We start from the raw sequence: 21,682 nt of genomic DNA, 5'->3' as shown, positions 1-21,682 counted from the left end.
TACTTGATCGCCTGGTCGAGGTAGTGTGATCTGCCCTTGATCACCTGGTCGAGGTAGTGTGAGCAGGTTTCTTAGCATTTTTTTTCTCCTTTTGCATTCTGTGTGCTTTGGAAATCACTCTTCATGGCGCGTGCCTAGAGTTGGCGAATTTTGTCTTCATTGTTTTTTTTAAATAAAAATGTATGCATTTAGGTGTTTATTTGAAAGGGTGACACACACAGAGAGAAATTTTCCATCTTGGTTCGCTCCCTAAAAGCTCACACCAGCCATGGAGCCGGGAGTGGAGGACTCCATCGGATCTCATGGGGGTGGCAGGAGCCTAAGCGTGGAGGCGTCCTCCCCTCCCTGGCAGGATGTAGAACAGGACTCGATGAGCTCTGTCCTGGGGTGTGGCTTGTCCTGATGTGCTGCAGCACCTGCCCACCTGAAGCGCCTTCCTTTCAGTTTGGAATATCATTGGAATTCTACATGAGAAATGTGTGTCTTCTCCACTTTTATAAGCAACCATTTTTTTTTTTTTGTCAGAGGGAAGTCACAGGCATTCATTTTATACTCTGTGTTATGATCTAGTCCTGCTTGCTTTCTTGAGTGGCCCAGATCGCTGTGGCCTTTACTGGCACTCTTCTTGCTGGCCTGGTGCCCTTTTGACATTTGCCCCCAGTGTAAGGTTGGGTTCTGTCTGCTTCCTGGCTGCTGGTCCTCAATCCATTTTTCACTAAGAATTTAACCTGTTTCATTTTCTCCTCTTTTTCTTTCTTCTTGTGAGTTACTTCCTTTGCATTTTAGAAAAGATTTATTTATTTATCTGAAAGGCAAAGATAAATAGAGGAAGAGAAATCTTCCAGGCATTGGTTTGCTTTACAAATGGCCAAAACCACCTGCCCAGGATGAGCCAGGTTGAAGCCAGGAGCCGTGAACTCATCCTAATGCCCATGTGAGTGGCAGGGCCCACCACTTGAGCCATGCTCTGCTGCTTTCCCAGGCACGCGTTGCTGGAGGACTGGGTGGGAAACGGAGCAGCCGGGATTGCAGGCTTACCTGCCATGCTGCAAGGTGTGTGTGTGTGTGTGAGTGAAGATATATTTATTGTTTTATTAAAGATTTACAGCAAGAAAGAGACCCAGAAAGAAAGATAACATTTCATCTGCTGGTTCACTCCCCAAGTGGCCACAATAGCCAGAGCTGAGCTGATCTGAAGTCAGGAGCCAGGAGCTTCTTCTGGTTCTCCCACATGGGTGTGGGTCCAAGGACTTGAGCCATCCTCTGCTGCTTTCCCAGCTATAAGCAGGGAGCTGGATTAGAAGTGGAGAAGCTGGGAAATGTACTGGCAGTAGCAAGGTGGAGGATTATTAGCCCATTGTGTCACTGTGTCAGCCTCATATATTTCTTTTTTTAAGATTTATTTTTATTTTTATTGGAAAGGCGGATATACAGAGAGGAGGAGAGACAGAGGGGAAGATCCTCCGTCCAATGGTTCACTCCCCAAGTGTCCACAACAGTCGGAGCTGAGCCAGTCCGAAGCCAGGAGCCAGGAGCTCTTCAGGGCTTCTACGCGGATGCAGGGTCCCAAGGCCTTGGGCCTTCCTCGACTGCTTTCCAAGGCCACAAGCAGGGATTTAGATGGGAAGCAGAGCCGCTGTGATTAGAACCGGTGCCCATATGGGATCCCGGCGCATGCAAGGCAAGGACCTTAACCACTACATCACCACACCAGGCCCAAGTCTCATATATTTCTTTACTGTTTTACTGGTGAAAGTATTCATTTGCTATGGCTGCAGTCCCAAAGAAATTTATTGTCACCAAATCTAGCAGCTAACATGGAGATCCAGGCTTCTGGCAGGGTTGGTTTCTTCCTCCCTCTAGTTTAGCTCCTGATGATTTGCTGCAGTGTGTGGTGTCCCTTGGCTTTTAGATGTATCACCCTCATCTCTGTCTTATTTACACATGGCATTCTCCCTGAGTGCATATCTGTCTCTGTGTCCTAGTTTCTTTAAAGAAGGACAGAAGCCAGTTCAGTAACTTATCAGGTTAATCCTCTGGCAGCAGTGATGGCATTCCGTATGAATGCTGGTTCAAGTCCCAGCAGCTACACTTCCCATTCATCTTCCTGTCTATGGAGTGGAAAGGCAGCAGAGGATGGTGGTTCAAGTCCTTCGGCCCTGCGACACCTGGGGAATGAACCAGTGGATGGGAAGTCTCTCTCCCCGTCTCTCCTACTCTGCAAATTTTCAAGACAAAACTTACATTGGATTAGGCCTACTTTAACAACTACATGTTAACCTGAATACCTCTGAAAGGATCCTGTTTCCAAGTGTCATTCTGAGGTACTGGTGCTTAGGAGTCACTTGGAAAACTTTGAAAGAGTGCAGATAAAGGAAGGGGGCAGGAGGATGTTTTAAATGATGCTTTTATCCCATCAGTCTTCACTACAAGTTCAGAAGCTCTTAGGAAATTTTGGATCAACTGGAGATTTTTTTTGTTGAGGCTGCTGTTACTGCCTGAATTTCTGCAGGTTCTGAAATGTTAACTTAGTATCTCATTCATCTCGTTTGTTTATTCTTGCTTTGTTTCTACAGTAATTTGAAAGTTTGCATTGACCAAAGAAAAAAAATAGTGTCATATAAGAAAGTAAGTCGTATCTTATCATGGCTGAATTATGTGAAAGTAATCCAGCTGTGAAGCCCTTACCCTTCGTGTTAATTGCGCTTGTTCTGATGTGTGCCTACCTGGAGTTGCGTTGCTTTTTTTTTTTAAATTCTGTTCCACACTTAACTGTTTTAGACTCTCTAGCCCTTTTACCTAAAGTTGCTGTCTTCTTCCTCCCTTACTAGCAGAATCTCTTTTTTCCTTTATAATAGAAATCCTAGTCTCCAGTTGTCTCTCTCCCTCCGTTAGACTTTAGGGACCAAGGGTAGACATTTGGTTGGAATACCTCACCCCCTGTCCGAGTGCCTGGGTTCTCGTTCTAGCGTCCCACTAATGCTCACTCAGTGGTACGTCACCTGCTTGGGTTCCTGCCACACAGGGTAGTTCTAGGCTCCTGGTTTAGCTCCACCCAGTGGCAGCCCCTGCTGTTGCAGGCACGTGGGCAGTGAACCAGTAGATCAAAGATCTGTCAGTCTCTGCCTTTTAACTAAATAAATACAATAATCATAAGTAATATAGGCATTGCTGGCAAGAACCCCATCCACTGAGTGTGATGTTTGATTACAGCTCTCAGAATAGGTTGGATAATTGGTACTGAAACACAGATAGAGGTCAGTTCTAGTGTTCTGTAGCATAGTGGGGTGACAGTCACAGTCACCAAACAGTATTTTATGAAGAACTAGAATAGAGGAGCTTTAAGACTCCAGGAACAATTTTAAGAATATACACATGCTTACCACCCTGATTTAATTCCTTATGTGTTGTATACCTATGTTGAAATACCATACTGTATGTACCCCATCAATTTGTATGATATCTTTCTGAAGATAACAGGAGTTGGGGGGATAATGGTGGTGTCGCTTCATGAGTATAGTTTTTGTTTAGGGTTATACAAAGGTTTTGGGAAAAGTGGTGATGGCTGCACAACACTGTTACGTAAGTAATACCACTGAATAGTATACTTAAAAGTAGTTACTACCGGGCCTGGCGCTCGGCGTGTCAGGTAAAGCTGCTGCCGGTGATGCCAGCTTCCCATGTGGATGCCAGTTGGCGTCCCAGCTGCCCTGCTTCTGATCCAGCTCCCTGACAGTGTGCCTGGGAAGACAGCAGAGCCTGGATAAGTACTTGGGCCTCTACCGGCTCATGGGAGGCCTGGATGAAGTTCCTGGCTTCGTCCTGGCCCAATCTCCATCATTGTGATCATCCAGGGAGTGAATCAGTGGGTGGAAGACCCCTCTCGTCTCTTCCTTTCACTCTCAAACTCTGCCTTTCAAATAAATAAATCTTTTTAAAAAAGTTAAAATGGCAAAATTCCCACAGTTAGAAAGTTATGTGATGAAACCTTAATTGAAACTTGAAGCAGTGTCAAAACAATCCAGAATTTAATGAGAATATATTGATTGGAAGTTGCAAGAAAAGTGGTAGTCGAGTCTTACACTGTCACTAACTTCCTAGGAGATTTGAGCAAATCACTGAGTCTCATTGATTCTTAATTTCCTCCTCTAAAAAAATCATCTGAATGATTTCCTTCCATCCTTCTAGGCAAAATAATCTGACTCTGTGAAAACTAGTTGCATAAACATTTACCTCTATGAAATGAAAAGTAAATGTTATTTCATAGAGACTAGCTTTCAGCATGAGTATGGTGATCCTGCGGTGGTGACTCCTCAAGGAGAAATGGTGTATAACTTTAATTTTATGTAAGATGAGCACAACACAGGGGTTCTTCCTTCAGACCAAATTATGACGCTGAACCAAAACAAATCCACTTTCCATCCCACCTCTAATTCCTAATCTAAACTAAGCCTTTGGAAGTGTATGATGTGTGTATAGGTGGGCAGGTAAGCAGACAGAATGTGTGTACATTCTGAAAGAAGGAAGAGGGAAGGAGACACTGAGAGGGAGGAAGAACATTATTAAGTCCTAGTTTGTGGCGTGCTTCATGGTGAGGACCCAGCTCGGATGTGAGGTATGCCCTTGTTAATGAGAGTGAACTCCAGCAGCACAGGCTTTCTAAAAGAAAATAATTTGTAATAAAATGTCACAGGTGTTCAGTTTTAGTGCCGTTGCATCGTTTGAAAAGAGGAATAATCGTGGTAATGTGCTGCTTCAGTCTTTTCTAGTCTTACCTGGGGTCTGTCCTTAGAAGCTTGCATTGAAGACAGTAACAATGCTTACAACTTTTCTCTAAAATTGTTTGAAAGGCAGCACTAGTGACAAGGAGAGAAACAGAAACAGAATGTGAGTGATCTTCCATCTGCTGAGTTCACTCCGCAAATGGTCACACCAGCCAGAGCAAAGCCAGGAGCTCTCCCACTCTTCCCTTCTCACACGTGGTAGCAGGAACCCAAGCACTCGGGCCTCCTTCACTACCTTCCCAGGCAAATTAGTACTCAGTGTGGGTAGCGGATGCATTGCTCCAGCCTCCAGCTTGACTTTCTGCCTTACAGCTAAGTGTGTTTGAGACCTTCCCCTCAATGAGAATGCAGTTATTTCCACCATCTGAGTTGTGTTTGTCTATGTGTGTGTAATATGATGTGTAAAATGGATATCAATAAAACATTTTTTTCTTTTTCATTTATACCTTAGTTGAACTTTAGATTGAAACAGGTAGTGTCAAACTCTGAAGGCAATGATTAAGAATTCTGATTTTTCTTTTAAATTTCACTAATTACCCTTATTTGGCCATAGATTTACATGAAGATTAGGATTTTCTAAATATGCAAAAAGGACTTCCCTAAGTTGTCATTCTCTTAGCAAAATACATTTTCTGCTCATTAATTTGCTGAAGAACCCGGGAGAGCCTGAATGCAGAGTTATAAACAGTGTATCTTCTGACGGAGAAGTAACAGTAGCAGGATGCAGGTAGAGGGTGAGAAGGCGGGTGGGTATTGAAAAAAAAAAAAGCAGACATTGGGAGAGCTGATGCTGAAACGGCAGGATTGCCAGGTCCTGGTGGGGCCGTTTGTGGTTACACATTGATAATTTATGCTGTCACCCATCTGTCCATTACACTCTCTTCCTGGTAGCACTCATGCTAATCAACTTCATGGTGTCAACTGTGAAGGTGATATTTTGTCTTTAAGTCTGCTAGTAAAAATGTAAATTAAATGTCAACAACATGGTCAAAATCAGAGACTCTGGGATCAAGCCTTGATTTGTAGCCTGGTCTCTGGCTTAGCACCTGTCAGAGCTGAGCCCGCTGTCACTGCTGCTGAGCGGTCTTCATGGCGTTGATTGTGTATGTCCCACGTACGTTTACCTCTTGGCTTCCTACTATATCTACTGTTTGTGTAACCTTTATATCTGATAGACTCCTTTCTTGCCCAATAAAATTATATACACAGATGATTACTGAATTTTTGATTTCTGAGTACTTAGTGTTGCAGCAAGTATTCATTTCTGTAGAAGAAAGATGGAGGCAGGAAGGAGGATATCAGCTAATTACAAACACTTAAAAATTCCAAACCATTGTAAGTAGTTGTTTGAAAGGTGTGAAAGGTATCAAAGCAACAAATTAATTAGTCATCCCCAGTTTTCCAAATGGTTGAGCAAATCTTGGTTTGAAATAGGGAGAAGCCTTCTTGGAAGTAAGGAATGTGTGACTTTCCAGGTCCCTCTGGTGTGGTTCTCAGAGCCTGTGGTTCTTGTGTAATGGAGATAGTGATGGAGTCAGCTTTCGCTCACCTTCATTTAGTACTTGTTGCTCTTTTCTATGGTAAATTTTCACCTATCTCACGTTTTTATCTGAAGTGGAGAAAGCTGACAAAAAGCTTACCTCAGGTTCTTTCACTTGGTCTCACTCAGTGTTGGCTGGACGTTGATTTGTTCCTGAAAAGAATAAATCCTGACATTGTAAAAATCCTTTAGTATTTTAAAATTTGGCAATAGTAAGATTTGCGCTTCCCCACAATTTCTGGAGTTTGAATGAAGTTGGGTTACAGCCCTGTAATTAGTGTCATTCTGTGTTCTGTGCATCACCAGCCAGACTGCTACTCAGAAGGTGAAATAAGAAAATGACAGATATTTAAACAAACTGTTATGTGGTTAACATATCCCCCATTTCCTTGAACTGGAATTCATGCACTGAGGATATTCCAAGTTATACAACAAATGTTATACATTAACTCTTGAACTTGGTAGAATAAATTGTAATATTAAAATTTAGTATTATCAAATAGACCAGACTAGAAGGAAAAAAACAAGCATGACTCTTGAGTAGGAACCTTCAAAGAGTGCTTTATCTTGGCAAGTCCGCTGACCTCGGTGACCCTCCTGTTTTCTCCTGTGTGGTTGGAAAGACCTTGTTTGCATTTGATTATTCATTCACAGTTTAGTGCAGTAGCTGCTGGCTGTCCTCTTCAGAGTTTGGGAGTGGTGTGATCATATTATGAAACCTGGAACTTGGGTAGACTGCTTAGCTAGCCTCCATTGAGCAATTAAGCCACAAATGTTTAAAAACTCTGAGTGGCAGGAAAAGGAATATTCTCTTGGTTTTGAATAAAACATTGGTCCCCTAGGCTTGGTCCCGTAGTTAACCCTTTGAATGCTGTAGTTGATAAGAGAACCTTCTGGTGCTAGATAAAAACAAGAAAATGTGTTTCCAGTCTGCTGGGTCCTTCTGTACTGTCAGGTCCTTCTATAATTAGTGGCTTTGAGGATGTAGAAATGCACTTGAATTCATTCTTTTTCTGTGATAGAATTATTGTGGAGATTATGAAATTCTTTGTAATTGAGGCTTTAAAATGTTTTCATCATGATTTTTCTCCACCCAAAACTTCCTCATTTTCTTACGTTTTCATTGGTAATTCAGGAGAAAGGTATTGCTATTCAGCAATATGGCCTCTAGGAGGAGTATAATTATTTTTATATTTTGTGATAAAATGAGGATGGCTTATGGCCTAAAGTGAATGAATGTAGCACAGTTTCAAATATGCAAATTTTAGGTTAAGAAATTTTAAATTAATTGTTACATTTTCTCAAGCACATTATACATCATGTATGTAACATACTTACAGGATTAGTAGTGGAATATCAGAAATAAAAAGGTATGATTATTGTTATGACTGGTGGATTCTGAAGAAGATTCTGCTAATACTTATTTTTAACATTTTAGCTTTGTTTCCCTAAGTAATACTATCATTTTTAAAGATCTTATGCCTTAGAAAATTCCCATCTACTTAAGATCACTGTTGATGCTAAAAATAGGCTTTTTTCCTCAGTTTTCAGCCACTTACTTTAATGTCAGATTTTTTATTTACAGGTTAAAATCATAGGGGCCAATTGTCCTGCAGTGACTGTCCTGCATCACTGTTTGATGCCTGCGTCTCCCATGTGAGTGCTGGTTTGGAGCCGTGGGACCCGTATGGGAGACGCAGCTCAAGCTCCTAGCTTCTGGCTTTGTTCTGGCCCAGCTGTGGCTGTTAGAGCCATTTCAGGAAGATCTCTGTTCCTCCCTGTCTGTGTCATTCTGCCTTTCAAGTAAAACAAACCTTTTTAGCATCTATTGACAGAGGTGATGGGCTAGAACCAGAACATCAGGTACCAGTCTTGGAGGTCAGGTGATGCTCAGATCACAATTAGAGGAAACTGTAGGTTTGTGCCTGATGGTGACACAGGTGTTTATAAAATGAGCTCATTGCTGATGAGGCCATGGTGCATTCTCCCTTGAGTCAGGACGTTCTGTGAACCACAGATCAAAATAGTGAAACCCGAATGGCTGGCCTGAAGCCTGAGTATTGTGTCAGGGTCCTTGAGGTGAAGGTTGCCTGAACAGAGTTCATTCTGCTGACCTCTGCCCACTGCCACTGCTCAGGGTCTGGCCTTTGCTCCTCTCTTCCTTATCAATCTCTCTGCTGCTTCCCAATGCATTCTTCATCTCAGCTTGAAATATGAAGAGAAGCACTGAACCAGAAATTGGGACGTGATGTGTTTGACTAAATGGGTGACCTTGGACTAATTGCCTCATCTCTTCGTGGACCTGTTTAGTCACATTTAAAATAGATCAGGCTTTTCTGTTTTTCTTTTCCATACACGTTTCTACAAACTTACCTTCCTGCATATTTTCTTATCTATTCCAGATTTTATTTCCCCTTTCCCCTTCCTTTATTTCTGATTGTTTCTCTTGAATCTGTCTCTCTGGTTCTGTCCTGCCTGCCTTCTCTTTTCCTCTGGTTCCATCCTCCCACTCACAGCATGCCAACGCCAGGTTGCTGTTACTGCAGTCTGATGTCTGGGATCTAGAACTGCTGCAGATTGTGGAGGAAGATTTCAATTTTGATACATGGCAGCATGTATACCACAAACACCCGCACCCTGGGGATCGGCACTGTGAGTCAGTGAGATGAGCTTCTGGATGCTGTGCTGCTGATGCAGCTCCCTGCCAGTGTGCTTGGGAAGGCAGCAGAGCGTGGCCCAAGGGCCGGGGCCACTGCCACTGTGTAGGAGACCCTGAGCACTCTGAATGGACTCCGGTCATTGTGACCGTAGATAGGAGATCTTTATCACTTTCAAATAAATCTCTTAAAAACCCAATTACTTGGGGTCCAGCGTGTTAGCCTAGTGGCTAAATCCTCACCTTCCAACTGCCAGCATCCCATATGGGCACAGGTTCATGTCCCAGCTGCTCCACTTCTCTTCCAGCTCCCTGCTTGTGACCTGGGAAAGCAGTCGAGGACATTCCAAAGCCTTGGGACCCTGCATCTGTGTGGGAAACCTAGAAGAAGCTCCTGGCTCCTGGCTTCAGGTTGTCTTAACACTGGCTGTTATGGCCACCTGGGGAGTGAATCAGTGGATGGAAGATCTTTCTGTTTCTCCTTCTCTCCTCCTCTCTCTCTCGCTCTCTCATATATATATATATATAATATATATATGTAATATATATATATACACACACACACATATACACACACATACCTTTCCAATAAAAATAAATTTTTTTAAAGCAGTCATTCTATCACTTTTCTTTTTAAAGGAGAAATGTGCATACATGATGTGTTGTAGATTAAATTACAGGCCACGGGCTGCTCTGGTGTACTCCTGACAAGATAGCAAATAGGAGAAGTCCTCCTAGTCTTACTAAAACTGTTTCAGTTCTTCCACTTAACATCTTGATTGTATTAACCTTGGTGTAGTGCTACATTAATCATTACCACACCTCCCTTGCTTTTAGGAATTCTTTTTGTGAATTGCAGTGGTAGCTCACTATATTAAAATATTACGATTTCTGCTGCAGTTGTTTGGCACAGTGGTTAAAGGCATCCCTTGGGAATCTTGTGTTCCGTATTGGAGCTCCTCTGCTTCGGATTCAGCTTCCAGCTGGTGCGCATTCTGGGAGGCAGCCCTGCTGCTCACATGGCAGCACCCTCACCAGCCACCTGAGAGACCTAGACCCAGTGCCAAGCATCCGGCTGCCACCTGTGCCAGCTGTGGCTGTTGCGAACATGTAAGGACTGGAACCTGGGGATGGAAGATGTTTCTCTCTCTCAAATAAAATGAAAACAAATTTTTTTCAAAGATCCCAATGTGGGGGCCAATCCTTGTGGCATAGTATACGTAAAGCTATTGCATGCAATGTCATATGTGTACTGGCTCATGTCCCAGCTTTTTCACTGAATGATCCAGGTGCTTTCCACCCAAGTGAGAGACCAGGTGAAGCTCTTGGGCCCCTGGCATTAGCTTGGCCCAGCCAGAGCCATTGTAGCCATTTGGGGAGTGAGCCAGAAGATGGAAGATCTCTGTCTCTTTCAAATAAGTAAATAAAATCCATTTTCGAATAGCCAAAATATTGCCATTCCAATATGTAGTAAGTATAAAAGATTATGAGGTTATTTCACATTCTTTTTTCATTCCAAGTCTTCAAAATCTGATTTGTATTTTACGCTTTCAGCATTTTGCGTTTGGAATTAGCCTAATGGCAAATGCTCAGTATCCATGTAGGCTAATGTTATTTGTAATGTATACCATAGTTTTGGACATACCTAAAATAAAATAATGCTTATTTTAAAACATACTGTATTTTGTCTGTGTTTTTTAGGTTTTTGGGAAATTCGTTTGCATTTACTGTATGTTGCCTTGTTCAGAAGTGGTAAGGAAATACCAGGAATGTTGAGTTTGGTGATTTACATCATCATACTCAAAGTTGAGTGTGGAAGTGTGGAAGGATCTCTCAGAATTGTCCATCTTTTGAGCTGTGTCAGTGTGACGAAGTAAACATGGTTAGTGAGCTGGGCTCCATGAAGCGTATGCAGCCTTGCTGACTTTTGAGGAAGCTGACTGATTTTCAGAAAACAGATGTAAATTAGTTTCCTAACATGATTAATTTACGTAAGATGAGTTCTGTGAGTGCATAGCTGCTTCATTTCTAAAGGTGAAGATGTGATGGGCTTAGCGGATCATTAACTCAATCCCTGTCCCAGTGATAGAGGCTGCCGGGACAGTCACGTGGCTGGGCAGGGCCTGGTACCTATCAGTGTAAACACATGGCACACACTGTCCCATGCCCTGCTTATCTAGGTGGCAGGGGCTGAGGCATTCGAAGCAAATCTCATTGGTAAAGTTGTATATGCACTGCTTTTTTTTTTTTTTTTTTTTTTTAAGGAGAGTCATTTCCTTTCAGTTTTAACCATATCACTGTTGTCTGCAAACAGTGTGCGCAGTTTGTCAGCAGTGAAGCTTTCCGTTTTGGTAAGCCCTTCATCTGAGGAAAAGGCATGCTTAACTAGCAAGTTGAATTTTAAGATGTTTGACTCAGAAGATGATAGTGAAGATGAGGAGAAGGTTCATGAAGGCTCATTAAGTAAAACGCAAGGGGTTTCCCATGGCAAGGCCCCTCCAGGCATCTTGGTGAGTCCCAGCTGTGCCCCTGCGTGCTGCTCTCAGTGTGTGGTGAGGCGAGGACACCCACAGAAGGGCCCAGGGCCCTTTCTGTGCAAGTTTAGTGCTGCAGTGGATTTTACTAACTGACTGTGTTGAACAGAGATTGGCTACCTGCTCTCCCTCTTTCGCTATATGCCATCTTTTGTCTTTTTCTATTTGTTATTTAAGATTTAACTTGTTGCCTAGAGAAATTTAGGTGCAACTTTTAAGCTGAACATTTTTCAAAAGTATAAATGTGTTTGGTGTTATTTTCTCTTTATTTCCAGTGTCGTAGTTGAAATATAAAAATAATCTAAAAAGTATGGTTTTTATTTTCCTGGAAAAAAATTTTTTTGAAAACTGAACTGGGAAATTGGCGTTTTATTTGAGTTGATGGTAAAGAATGACTTTAGTCTCTTGTGTGATTAAAACATTTATATTAGCTTGAAATATGAGAGAAAAATACGAATTAATTTTTTTTTTAGAGTGTTCTCTCAATGCAAGAAATAAAATAGGACAAGTTATGTAAGTTTAGTGTAACTCCCAAAGTGCTTTAAGGAGAGAAAACCAAGTGACAGAAATGAGTTTAACTACCTGTGGAAACTCCCTTTAAAAATAATGTGATAAAACTTAGGTTTTTTTTAATGCTGGATTTTTTAATGAAAACAAGCATAAAATAAAAAGGATAAGTTAGATAATTTCTGAATATATGACTCATGTTCTTGAAATTATAAACATTTTTATTTTCATCTGTAAAAACATTCAGATTCTATATGCTTTGTTTTTGGGTCTCTTGATAAAGGATGTATTCATAGTTCAAATATGGAACTGAGTGAAAGGTGCTCTTGAAATAGGCAATTTGTTTTTGAAATCTCCAATTGAACGTGAAGTGTGTATGTGTTGGGGTCATGTTCATTTGTTGTAGAGGTCAGAAGAGAGAATAGTGAAGAATAAGTGACTGGAAAAATGTTTGAGTTTCTTCAGCAAATAACAGCACACTTGATCCGTCACAAGGAAGCAGCTCTTGAGTTTCTGGATGGCGATCTCATAGGGCGGTCAAGGGCTGTTTGCTTAGGCTGCACTTTATGAACAGGTTTGTTCTGTATAACCATTTGAACATTGGAATCCCATGAGTCACCTCACTGGTCCATGATGGCCAGCATTGGGAATCCTAGATTTGATATTTGCTTAATTGACTAATGATTATATAAGCATTCAACCTTGTAACCTGGGTGTGTGGGGGAAGAGGATGGGGAGGAAGTTAGTTGTCGGGATTTGGGCCCTCTGGACTTGGCCATCCCTTACAAGTCACATCCTTTTGGGGCACAACTCTTAGTTTGGAAAGTAACGGATTTAATTTTGGTGACTTTATGTGTTTGGAATGTAAATATATGCTTCTGTTGGTTTAAAAGACAAACAAAAAAATGTTTTCTTAGAAAATTTCAAAAATATATTGCCGTTATTAGGTTTTTTTAAGGGGCTGTCCCTGTGGTACAGCAGATTAGGCTGCCCCTTCCCTCTTTAATGCCAGTATTCCACATTGGAATACGAGTTGAGTCCTAACTGCTCGGCCAGCCTTCAGCCCAGCTTCCTGCTAATGTGTCTGGGAATGCAGTAGAAAATGACCCATATATTTGGTCCTTTGACCATCCATGTGCCTAGATGGAGTTTCTGGCTCCTGGCTTCAGCTTGAAACAGACCTGGCCAAATGGTGCAGCTGTTTGGAGAGTGAATTAATAGATGGAAAACTTCCGTATTTCTGTTTTTTGCTCCCACTGTCCACTCTGCTTTTCAGATCTTAAAAATTTCAAGTTCTTGTGTATTTATATGTGTGTGTATGCATTTAGAGCATACTTTAATCCACAGATTCACTTCCCAAATGCCTGCAACACCAGGCTCTCCAGGTCAGGCTCTGGCTTGGAGCTCACTAGCTAATACTCCACCTTCCAGCACCAGCATCCTACACGGCACTGGTTTGTGTCCCGGCTGTTCTACTTCCCATCCAACTCCCTGGTTGTGGCCTGGGAAAGCAATAGAGGGTGACCCAAAGCCTTGGGACCCTGCACCCACGTGGGAGACCCGGAAGAAGTACCTAGCTCCTGACTTTGGATCAGCTCAGTTCCAGCCGTTGTAGCCACTCAGGGAGTGAACCAGCGGATGGGAGATCTTTCTCTCTGTAGATCTGCCTTTCCAATAAAAATAAATGAAAAAAAAAATCTAGGAGCTCAATCCAGGTGTCCATTTTGTGTGGCAGATTCCCAGGTGCGTGATCACACTACCTGCTGCCTCTGAAGGCCATCTTAGCAGAAAGCTAGAACTGGGAGTAGACATTGAACCTAACCAGCATTTTAATTTGAGGCTAAAAGCCTAACCCCCGTTAAAAAAAATACCCACACAAAAACAAGGTAATCCCTTTGTTTGATAAAGAAAAGGCCAGATTATTTTATGTTCAGATACCCTGAAAGTTCCAAAATAATCTAGTGACCTTATTTTCCTCTCATTTATTTTTACTTGACATTTGGTAATTATACATATTTAAAGATTATGATATTTTAATGTGTGTGATATGTAACAGATCAGGGTCATTGGCATATCACCTAAAATTTATATATAATTTCCTTATGTTGGGAACATTCAAAATTCTATAATCTGTTTTGAAATGTTTAACTTTTGTCAGCCATGCTTGTATTACACTAAAAGTTCGTACACCTGCTTGCCTGTGTTCATTAATCATCCTTCTTAGCCCCTTAGTTATATTAAGTTACCTTAATTGCATTTTGTAAGTGAGGACAAATGTACCATGGGAATTGCTAACTAAATACTTGGAGAATGGGTCTTGACAATGGAACTAAGAGGGACTCGGGAGGGCATGTGGCCATTGTGGAGAAATTTCCCAGACCCGCTGGAGGCAGAAGTGAAACCCTCACAGCCTCACCCGCTGCAGAGGTTGCTGGGAAGCCCCAAGGGCAGTGCCCCTCAGTCCTTTGCCCTGCGAACTCTTTATCACAGGACATGAACACTCCCAGTGGACTCAAAGGCTGACCGAGTTCCATGACATGAACAGTGTGTCACCCTGCAGGTGGGGCACAAGCTGTAAGGCAGGGTGCTTTACAGCAAGTTAGGAGAGGCTGAGTCCACGGGGGAGTCGGGGAAGGCATGGGTGTGCTTACAGCCACAGGTAGGAGTGAGGCCCAGCTTCATTCTATTGTTGTTACTTGTGGCGCTCTGAAATTCTGGTAGACACTGGAAGAAGGGATCCAAAATGTGTTTCCCTCAAGTCTAGCATGAGCAGTACTCACAAAAAATCATGAACTGTTTCACTGAATAGGATTTCATTCCTCACAGAAATAGGGTTATTGTTTAAAGTGCCTCCTCATGAACTGTAGAACTCAGCCACCTTGAGTTCTGACTCCTGGTTCTAGGAAGAAGAGGACTAAGAAGCAAGAGGTTCTTTATCCTTTTCTTGGCCCTTTAGGGACCAAACTTTACTTAATTTTTGAGAAACTTTCTTTAGTTCCATTTTTAAAATCACCTTTTACCTCCCATTCTTTTTTTTTTTTTTAGATTTATTTATTTTTATTATAAAGGCCAAATTTATTGAGAGAAGGAGATCTTCCACTCACTGATTTGCTCCCCAAATAGTTGCAGCAACTGGATCTGAGCCATTGCTATGCCAGGAGCCAGTTACTTCTTCCAGATCTCCCACACGGGTGCAGGGTCTCAAGGCTTTGGGCCGTCCTCAACTGCTTTCCCAGGCCACAAACAGGAAGCTGGATGGGAAGTGGAGTATCCAGAAAATGAACCAGCATCCATATGGGATCCTGGTGCCTGCAAGGTGAATATTTAGCCTAGGGACCCTGCGTCCGCGTGAGGGTCCCAGAAGAAGTTCCTGGCTCCTGGCTTCGGATCCGCTTACCTCTGGTTGTGTGGCCACTTAGAGAGTGAACCAGCAGACAGAAGATCTTCCTCTCTGTCTCTTCTCTTCTCTGTGTATCTGACTTTCCAATGAAAGTAAATCCTGGTGAAAAAGCCTGGTGGCTATATTCTCACCTTGCATGTGCCAGGATCCCATATGGGCACCAGTTCATGTCCCAGATGCTCCATTTCCCATCCAGCTCTCTGCCTGTGGCCTGGTGAAGCAGTAGAGGACAGCCCAAAGCCTTAAGACCCTCATAGATGTGGGAGACCCTGAGGGCAGATCCTGGCTCCTGGCTTCTGATCAACTTAGCTCTGTCATTGTAGCCACTTGGGGAGTGACTCAGCAGGCTGAAGATCTTTCTGTATCTTCTCTCTGTCTACCTTTCCAATAAAAATGAATCATTAAAAAAATGAGAGGAGAGTTGACAAAGAGAAATACAGCAATGGAAATCATTTTGTTTTTTAGAGCTGCTATAGTTTGAAACAAATCTGGGCATGTGAGTATGTGGAAGTTAAGATAAAGATTGAAGACCACTTTTTTGTTATTTTAATGTTTTAAAATCCAAAGCTGTATAAAATTTAACATTTAATGATTTATTTTCTGCACAGTGTTATCTTGTTAAGAAAATGAATGTTCTGATGTACTAGTAAGTCTTAGGATAATCTTTATCAACCATTACTTTGAGAGTTGTGCCTGTAGGACCATAATACTCATATACGTGAGTATTGCCGTGTAATTAAAATAACCAGTAGAAAATTGTTTTTTTTTTTTTTCAACTATTTTTAATGCTTCAAGGTCTAGCTATTTGAAATTTTGAACTTGGGGGTTAGAGTAGAGTCAGAAGGAACATTTCACTAGACGTCTGTGTTTGCTGAGGTTGTCTTCAGTACTGATTGGTTCTCTCGCTGCGCCGTGGTCGTGGCCGCTGGCCCAGGCAGCCCTGGCTGGTGCCTCAGCTGACTGCCCACACCAGCTTCCTGACAGACCAGCTCTCTTCCGCCCTGGCTGCTGCCTGAGCCTGCCTGGGTGCTTCAGCACAAGCTGCACGGATGTCGTTTGTTCTCACGGGGGTATTTTTAGATCTGCCCATCCCGAGGCGCATGGCATTCGTAATTGTTACTCACATAGACTAGGTTTATGTAAATGTTTCTCTGCGAGGCCTCCTCTGCAGAAAAGCATAGGTTCCGAGGGTGTGATCATTGCTCTTGGGACTTTGGGTTGACCTCCCCCAGTTAATGTGGTTTTCTCTCTCTTTTTTTTTTTAATAAATGTGTGGTTGTATGTCCTCATTTGCTGTTGAATTTCACTGTCTGAGTGAGACAAAACAGAACAAAGTTCTGTGTGTATTCTTCCCTGACCTTACTGATTCTATTCTCTGTACCTTCCATTTGTTCATTGATTGGTGCATTCGTGGTTCCGGCGATCGTCAGTAAGAACATGCCGTGGCTGGATGCTGTGCCAGCCTTTGGAGAGGGAAACATGAAGAAATCCCCTCCTTGGTCTCTACTTAGAGCTTGGAGGTGTGGTAAGCACTGACGGTGCACAGCCAAGACCCTGGAGCCTTGTCTCCAGCCACTGTGCTCTTCACCACCAAACAGGTGACAGACGTGGTCCTTTGCGTGGGTCTGTCACTTGTGGAAACCTCACGCCCATGGGTGGTGTGGGGCCACCACTTGGGAAGGAACATAGGTTTCTGTAATAGCAGAATGTCTTTTGTTCTGTGGATGATGATTATGTTGAAATTATCATAAAGAAGCAAACTCAGCAAAAATACTTACTTCCCTAAGGAAAATATTCTGTGATGGATTGAGTCTGCATTTAGCAGCCTTGACAGCTTAAGACTAGTTCCATGTCTTCTCGTCTTAAATGAAAGAAACAAAAATATGGAGGCCAGTATGGTGGCATAGCAGGCTTATCCTCTGCTAAGTCTAACCTGAAGGAAAAATTTCTTGTCAGATGTGCTCTTTTGGTTTCCATGTATCTAAGTTGGTCCTTTTATTTATTCAGTAATATTTATTGAATCCCAGGTGTTTGCCTAATATATTTCCAGCTATGTCTAGAAATTGTAGCATGATCCTGGGGCACGTACTGTAAATTGTAAGCTGTATTTCCACCTTCTGAGCCAACATCCCATATGGGTGCTGGTCCCAGTCCCGACTGTTTCACTTTTGATCCAGCTCCCTGCTCATCCTGGGAAAATGGCAGAAGATGGCCCAAATTCATGGGCCCCTGTGCCCACATACGAGACCAGGAAGAAGTGTCTGGCTTTGAATTGGTCCAGCTGCGGCTGTTGAGGCCATTTGGGAAGTGAACCACTGGATGAATGATCTCTGTCTCTGTGTAACTCTGCCTTTGAAATAAAAACAGATCAAGGAACCTGAAAAGTGATTGTGGCATCACCTGAACTACTGTTTCCTTTCCTTCAGCTTCTGCCCCCAGTATCCAAACCTCACTGATACTCCGTCCCCTGGGTGTTGCTTCTGCCTTACGCTTGTACTGTTGTTTCTGTTGCAGTGGCTTCTGAAGTGGTCTCTGTTGTAGCTTTCTGGTCTCCATTCATCCTCCCCATGGCATCAGAGAGTGTTATTCCATGATTACAAGCACAGATGAGGCCTTGCCTGGTCTCTGTTTTGGCCTGTCCTCTCCAAGTGTTGCTCTCTCTGAGACTGCCTCCTGGAAACCTTTTTCCCATCTGAGAACCTTCACACTCACCCTCACTTCTGGAACAGTTATTATCTGCTCCTTAACCCTCTCAGGCAGTTTTCTTTGCCATCTGGTCATACCTAAAAGACATCAAAATGTCATCTGTGCAAGGTATTACATGCTGAGACATCATTTGTTATGTATCTTTACTCTTGCTAGAGCCAAGTTCTCTAAGAGAAGGGCAGTTTGGTTACTTTGTGTCTTAAGTACTCACTCTGTGATTCCTTGCATAAAGTATATCCTCAGTTTGACTAATAAGAAACTAAATCTTACCAGAAAAGGAAGTAGAATGGATTTGGTAGTTTGATTACAAATCTGTGTTTTTGCTGAAGGAATTACAGTCTTAATTGTATGACTGTAAATTAAACTTGTGGAAAGGCTTTCCTGGATATGGTTTCTTTTTTGCATGTTCCTTTTTCATTGCGACTGCAAGATATCTGGGGAAGTTGGTGTGTCCTGTTTGCTGGGAGACAGTGGATTTTAGTGGGCAGATTCTGCACATAGGGATTAACTGGTCCTGGGAGTGAAGGGAGCCCTGCTCCACCAGCCACCCTGCACGGCCGCATAGACGCCTGCCACACTCCTGAGGAGATATTTGGGGTTCTTGCTCTGCTGAGGCCTGGGAGCAGTGAATTTTAGAGCTGGAATTGTTAACATTTCTTGGTGGATTGAATCATCTTCTAGGAAGAAGATAAGCATCTACTGGGGGGTGGGCCAGATCAGACAGGCCAAAGCCAGGAGCCAGAAAACTCCATTCAGACCCGGCTTGGTCCAGTACCACCACACTGGCCCCTTTTGACTCTCCTTTTGCATCCTGCTGTCCTGGCCTCTGGCACTCTCCAGGGCGGATTTCCTCTCCCTCTCCCCCTTAGTCACTGTAAGATGAATATATTACCATGTACATTGTTTGACTATTTTTAATTTTTTCTGTACTTTTTAAAAAGATTTGTTTAGTTTTATTGGGAAGACAAATATACAGAGTCAAAGATACGGAGAAAGATCTTCCATCTGCTGGTTCACTCCCCAAGCAGCCGAAACAGCTGCACCATAAGGAGCCTCTTCCGGGTCTCCCACGCGGGTGCAGGGTCCCAAGGCTTTGGGCCATCCTTGACTGCCTCCCCAGGCCACAAGCAGGAAGCTGGATGGGAAGTGGAGCAGCTGGGACATGAACCAGTGCCCATATGGGATCCCAGCACATGCAAGGAGAGCACTTTAGCCACTAGGCTACCACGTCAAACCCTAATTTTTTCTTTACTTTAAAAACTAATGTCTTACAGGGGTGTTTCTCCATGTGGCAGGGCTTCCATCATCATAAATGTTTTCTGCTCCTGGTTCAGAGTTTGGCTTTTTCGGGCACTGACCGTGGATGTTTGGTGTCAGGAACTATGTTTTATTCTTCTTGAGTTAGGATGTAGGAATCAAATTTTATAGTGCTGGATTGTGCTTCAAGAAGAAGCTGTTTAGAACATCCCCTCATGCCTGTGATGAATTCTTTTTATCGCCAGGGGCAGCCGTGAGGAAGACTCTTCGTCAGTCAGCTTGGCAGGGAGCCTTCTAGTAGGTTATGCTCTGCCTTCCCAGCTGGGGTGCATGCTAAGGCACTGAATCACCCGTTACTTCTGCTTTTCCCAACTTTCCTATGATGTGAATGAAGTTTTATATGTGCTAAGTGAAAACAAATGATATGACAGCCTGTATTTTCCTACATTTAGCAACTAGCATTTACACAACAGGTTTTCGTATGTAACAACACAGCCCCTAACCATGCTAATTAAAATCATCTTGAATAGATGTAGTTACACTTAATTATGGATTATACACTTTGGTTGATGTATGCTGTTTCACAGTTTTATTTATAGAACTGTCTATAGCTGGATGCAGATGTTTAAAAGTTATCTTAATTGTCTTTTAAGGAAAGTCCTGAAATAGAATGCTGGGCTTTTTACCGGTTTTACCTACAATGCCATGATGCACTTACATAGCAGAGTGATGGGATGTACTATACTAAACTATAGTTATAATATAGAGGAGAACAGTGGGGTAGGGGACAGGGAGGGTGGAAGGCGAATGCCCTGAGCCTAAGGAATTGTATCAAAAATAAAAATTAAAGATTAATTAATTAGTCCTGGAGCCTTCACGATAGCTTAATTGGGTAATCTTCCACCTACAAACATAACATCCCACATGGGCACCAGTTTGTGTCCCAGCTGTTCCACTTCCTATCTAGCCCTGCTTGTTGTCCTGGCAAAGCAGTAGAGGATGGTCCAAAGTGTTGGGACTTTGCACCTGCATGGGAGACTCAGAAGAAGCTCCTGGCTCCTGGCTTCTAATTGGCTCAGCTCTGACCATTGTGGCCATTTGGGGAGTGAACCAGCAGATGGAAGACCTTTGTCTCTGCTTCTCTTCGTGGGTCTACCTTTCCAGTTAAAAAAGTAAATCTTTACATTAAAAAAATACCATAGTGTTATTTTAAATATTTGTTCATTTACTTATTTGAAAGGCAGAGAGCGGGAGGAAGGTCATCTCTCCCCTGGCAGACCCTCCCAATGCCCTCAACAATGTGCTGAGTCAAGCTGAAGCCAGAAGCCTGGAACTGCTTCTGCGTGGGTGGAAGGGATCTTGAGCCACGAGCAAGCCCAAGGGCTGATAGAGGATGCGGTCACCTAATGTGGCCTCTGAACCACTGCACCTGTAAAGTAATATTATCACCATAAATCAAGGGATAATAGAAGGACTATTAGGGTGTTTTTTAGTTGATGTATTGGGACAATATGAGTCATTTTAGCAAATGAAGAGATGGACTGTCAAGATTGAATTTGTTATGGTTCTGTTTTAAAGAAATTCTAATGTATAAAAATTGTACAGCATGACCTTAGAAGTAATCTACTCTCTTCTGAAACAAAATTCAGTGGGATATTCACATGTTAAATCACCAATGAAAAGATGTTCAGTATCCCTGGTCATTAAGGAAATACAAGTGAAAGTCAGTATTACGACAGCTAAAGAGAAAATAATGGCAGTGCCACACGGAGCTGGAGATGCCAGCTAACTGGATCTCCGGTGCATTGCAAGGTGGGAACGGAAAATGGGTGGCAGCTCTGGAGAAGGTAGGTGGTGTTCTAGAAGGACCAAGCATGCAGTTCCCATGAGACCCAGCAGCTACACTCCTGCACATTTATCTCAATGAAAACTTATTTGGCTCACAACCTGTATATGATTTCTTATTGTTCTATTTGTAATAGCCGGAAACTGGAAACACCAGCTCTCTCAGTAGATGAATAATAAACTGGTTTGTCTGTACCAGGAAACACTGCACAGCAGTAAAAAGGGACAAACTATTGATAGAATAGACTTGGATCTTCAGAAAAATATGCTGAATGGCAAATAGTCCCCAAAGCTGCATGGTACATGATTCCATTTGCGTGACTTCCTCTTGAAAATGTCAAAAACTGTAGAAACGGAGAATACGTTAGTGGTTGCCAGGTATGAAGGAAGGAATGGAGGCGAGAGGGGATGTAGGCTGATACAGTAGAGACCCCTGTAATGGTGAAAATATTC

At 42.7% G+C, this 21,682-nt stretch overlaps 1 protein-coding gene across 2 annotated transcripts in view; it reads left to right on the top strand.

Moving 5' to 3' along the window:
* The window catches only part of LPIN2 (lipin 2), a 70,649-nt gene that overhangs the window by 10,835 nt on the left and 38,132 nt on the right, over positions 1-21,682 (top strand). Inside the window, exon 1 of one of the 2 annotated variants that reach the window (XM_058676986.1) lies at positions 11,293-11,490. The exons of the other annotated variant lie outside the window; for it this stretch is intronic. Within the exon in view, the coding sequence (XP_058532969.1) occupies positions 11,386-11,490 (105 nt within the window). The 5' untranslated portion in view covers positions 11,293-11,385. Of the gene's footprint in view, positions 1-11,292; positions 11,491-21,682 lie in introns of those variants that run through there. 2 annotated transcript variants of the gene reach the window in all.

The sequence above is a fragment of the Ochotona princeps genome, chromosome 18 (genome assembly GCF_030435755.1).
Source record: "Ochotona princeps isolate mOchPri1 chromosome 18, mOchPri1.hap1, whole genome shotgun sequence".
In the NCBI taxonomy this organism is placed as follows: Eukaryota; Metazoa; Chordata; class Mammalia; order Lagomorpha; family Ochotonidae; genus Ochotona; species Ochotona princeps.
The sequence above is the reverse complement of the archived record's forward strand: the minus strand, read 5'-3'. Positions and strand labels throughout refer to the sequence as shown.